This window comes from Pterocles gutturalis, unplaced genomic scaffold, assembly GCF_000699245.1.
Source record: "Pterocles gutturalis isolate BGI_N339 unplaced genomic scaffold, ASM69924v1 scaffold14207, whole genome shotgun sequence".
Classification (NCBI taxonomy): Eukaryota; Metazoa; Chordata; class Aves; order Pterocliformes; family Pteroclidae; genus Pterocles; species Pterocles gutturalis.
Genome location: NW_010113100.1, coordinates 113,810 through 117,501, shown reverse-complemented (window position 1 = coordinate 117,501; position 3,692 = coordinate 113,810). Strand labels below are relative to the sequence as shown.

At 55.8% G+C, this 3,692-nt stretch overlaps 1 protein-coding gene across 1 annotated transcript in view; it reads left to right on the top strand.

Annotated features, from left to right (window-relative positions):
• Positions 1-3,048: 3,048 nt before the first annotated feature.
• Positions 3,049-3,692, top strand: part of EPHA8 (EPH receptor A8) — a gene marked incomplete at its 5' end in the record, with an annotated part of 28,326 nt that continues 27,682 nt past the window's right edge. The window contains 1 exon segment of the mRNA XM_010074334.1: positions 3,049-3,692. Coding sequence (XP_010072636.1) covers positions 3,049-3,692 — 644 coding nt within the window.

Genomic DNA, 3,692 nt, shown 5'->3' with positions numbered 1-3,692 from the left:
GTGCTGCGTACAACCCGGGGAAAGAGCTGTGCAAAAAAGCACCAGGTTTGAAGGAGTGATGCTGCAAATGCAAACCCTCCAAGTTCTCCCCTGCAGCTGACGCTGACCATTGCCAGTGCTTGGAGATGCACATTTAGCTCCTTGCTCTCTGCCAGCAGTGAGGACACTGCCAGCTCTGGCACAGGGGCGTGGGGACACCATGGTTAGGAGCACTGTCTCCTCTGCCAGACTTGGGAGGGAAGTGAATGTCTGGAGATCCAAAGCAACCACACTAGCTGGAGGCCAAGGTGTTTTGGTGCACACAGTAACCTCATAGTTCCCTTGCTGGACACTCCTGGAGAGCCCCAATCCCTGCAGATGTTGCAGAGGGGAGCTGGCTGTGCACTGTGGGGAACACCCCTGCTCACCATCCTCAGCTCTGCCCTTGCCCTGTGTCTCCTCTCATGAGCAGCTCTGCCTCACTTCCCCCGAGGAACTCAGCAGGGAAAAGACAGGAAACAGATGTTGCGTTAATTTGTGCTCAATTAATTTCGACAACGACTTCCACACCCTCTGCAGCACCGCAGCGTGCGCACACGTCGGTGGGGGAGCAGGGAGCTGGCTGGCTCCCACTGGCCCTGGTGCAGGGATGTGCAGGGATGCCTGCCGCTGCACACACTCCAGGGCACCCCTGTACCCCTTGGCCAAGCAGCAGGAGTGTGTCCTGGGTGTTGCAGCACTTCCTATGGGCTCATCTCTGTGACTGGGGAAGCTGAGGCATAAGGAAGTTGCTGCCCCTCTCTCCTCCAGCAGAGCACACAGGAGCCTGGCCCCTTCCCATGTGCTCCACCTGAGTGCCCAGCAGGTCTTCAGTGATCCCAGGACCTAGGATGAACCTGGGCATTTCTGGAATTCAGAAGATAATTTTTTTTAAAGAACCAGAAATATTTTTCTCTCCTGGCAGTGTCTTGACTTCCACACCCTTTCCCAGCATATTCCCCTCTGAATGAGTTTTCACTGAAGTTTGCAGCTGGAGCTGCTGCCTCTTCCAGGTTGCTTTAAGCTCTTTAGGAATGAGAAGCAGAGTCTTCTCCTAAATGCGAGATGCTGGGGGAGTCTTGAAGATGCACGTGACCAAAATGACTGCTCCGATCACCCTAGCACTAGCAGAAGGCACAGCAACACATCCTCTCCTGGAGCAGCAGGTCGAGGAGGTTAAATGAGGAAGGAATTTCCCAGCTGAGAGGGGAGGAGGGAGCAGGCTGTTTTACAGGAATCTCTGATAACTTCTTTCCAATACCTCTTACTCTGTGGAGGTGTGATGCCCTCCCCCAGCTGTGCCCTGTCCCTGCAGTGCTGGCAGCCACATAACAGGGCTGTTGCCTACCTGTCCCAGCAGATCCTCCTCCTCACCAGCTCCCACAGTCACCGGGGTGAAGTCTTCGGTCTCCCTCTGAGCTGAGCATCAGGCTCCTTCTCTCTGGGCTGCTGTTGGTTTTGTGTCTGTAATGAACCACGGGTCACCACTTGCATGAGAAAACACCATTTTTGACCTGTCAGAGCAAGCCCAGAGTTTTATTTTAATGTACTTGCAACACTGCTTAAAAGGTTTGTTTTCCTGCTCTGTGCACCACTGCCGGAGCTTTGCTTGGCTCCAGCAGCACATGGGCAAGGAGGGCACGCACAGTGCTGAGGTGGGGGGCTGCTCCCCGTCAACTGCCTTTGGGGGTGCAGGCAGAGCCAGCAGCCCGAGGAAAGTGCAAGCAGGGGGTGCTGAGGCTGTGGGGGCAGAGCAGCAAGTGCTGCAGGGGTGCCAGTACCTTCCCCAGCTTCTGCAGGGCTGCAGCTGGACTCGGGCATGGGGGTGGGACTCAGGCTCTTCAAAGCCTGTTGCTAAGTCCATGGAAAAGTCAGAAGGTTTGAAGTCCTCCTCTGCTCTTCTTCCTCCTTCTCACGTAAGAAGAATTCAGGGGTCCCAGATGCATCCATGGGATTTGTGTTTCGGGTGCCTGGTTTGGACAGAGATGTGAGCTGAAGAAGTGGTGGGAAGCCCCCAGAGAAGGGAAGGTCTGTGGGTCCTGGTGAGGGGTTGGTGGAATTGGAGGGGGAGGAGAGGGAGACATGGGGCAAGAGTGAGCCCCCAGAAGTGTCCTGTAGCCCCCAGCTACAAAGTTCAACTTGTCTCTCAGCTATGGAGCTCATTTGTATCCAAACTCTCACTGCTCCTCACTTCTCATCAGTCAAAACCACTTAGCATCCCTCCCTTGAATGACATAAATGTCCTCGTCCCTCTAAACTCACCCAGACCACTCCTCCATCGCAATCCTCCTTGCTGCAACCCGCTTTTGCCCAGCATCTCCTCCCCAAGCTCACCCTGCTGCCACTGCTACACTGAATTTTAACCCCAGAGCTGTCAATCTCTAAGCTCCCAGGTTCCTGAGCTGGTCCTCAGTCCAGTCTCTCAGCTGGGCTGAGCACTGTGAGCTCACACGGAGGAACCTTGCCTGGGAAGAAGGGGGCTCTGGGCCCCATGGACCCCTGTTTCTTGCTGGAAATCCTGTGTTTGCTGCATGCTTCCTCTTCACCCTGCGTTATGCACCCTAAAAATCATTCTCCAGATGGAAAGTCGGCTGTTTGTGCATGGAGATTGCCTGAGCCAGGAGAGACCCAGCTGAGCTCCATGCAGGTGCCTTCCTGCTGCTGCTGCGAATGGCAGGTGGAGCACCAAGGAAAGGGGCTTGCGGACACGGAGGGTCTGGAGCCCTCCCAAACACACACTGCCATCAGATCAGACTCCTGCAAGCATTCCTGTCTGCAAACTGGGGTGAACTTCACCCAGTGCTGCATCAGGGTGGTCTGTTAGAGTTACTGCCCAAATTAGTGCTGGGCAAAACCCACTCATCCTCATCTTCCTTTGGCCTGTGGCAGCAGTGATCTCTTGTCCAGATGCAGCTGCAGGAGCGGAGGGAGTTTATCATGGGACAGGTGAAGGCACAGATTCCTGCATGCCCTGTGCTTGCCCAGTGTTGGGGGACATCCGGAATGACCTGTTCTCTCTCTGTCCCACAGTGGGATTCGATCAATGAAATGGACGAGTTTTTCAGCCCCATCCACACCTACCAGGTCTGCAATGTCATGACCCCCAACCAGAACAACTGGCTACGGACCAACTGGGTTCAACGGAACGGCGCGCGGCGGGTCTACGCAGAGATTAAATTCACACTGCGGGACTGCAACAGCATGCCGGGCGTGCTGGGCACCTGCAAGGAGACTTTCAACCTCTACTACCTGGAGTCCGACCGGGACCTGGGCACCAGCACCCGGGAGAGCCAGTTTATGAAGATCGACACCATCGCAGCTGATGAGAGCTTCACCAACGTGGACCTGGGGGTGAGGCGCCTGAAGCTGAACACAGAGGTGCGGGGCGTGGGGCCACTGAGCAAGAGGGGTTTCTACTTGGCCTTCCAGGACATAGGCGCCTGCATTGCCATCGTTTCGGTGCGGGTGTACTATAAGAAGTGCCCGGCGACGGTGAGGAACTTGGCATCCTTCTCTGAGGCTGTGACTGGGGCAGATTCGTCCTCCCTGGTGGAGGTGCGGGGAGAGTGCGTAGGCCATTCAGAGGAGAGGGACACCCCCAAAATGTACTGCAGTGCCGAGGGAGAATGGTTGGTGCCCATTGGGAAGTGCGTGTGCAGTGCTGGCTACGAAGA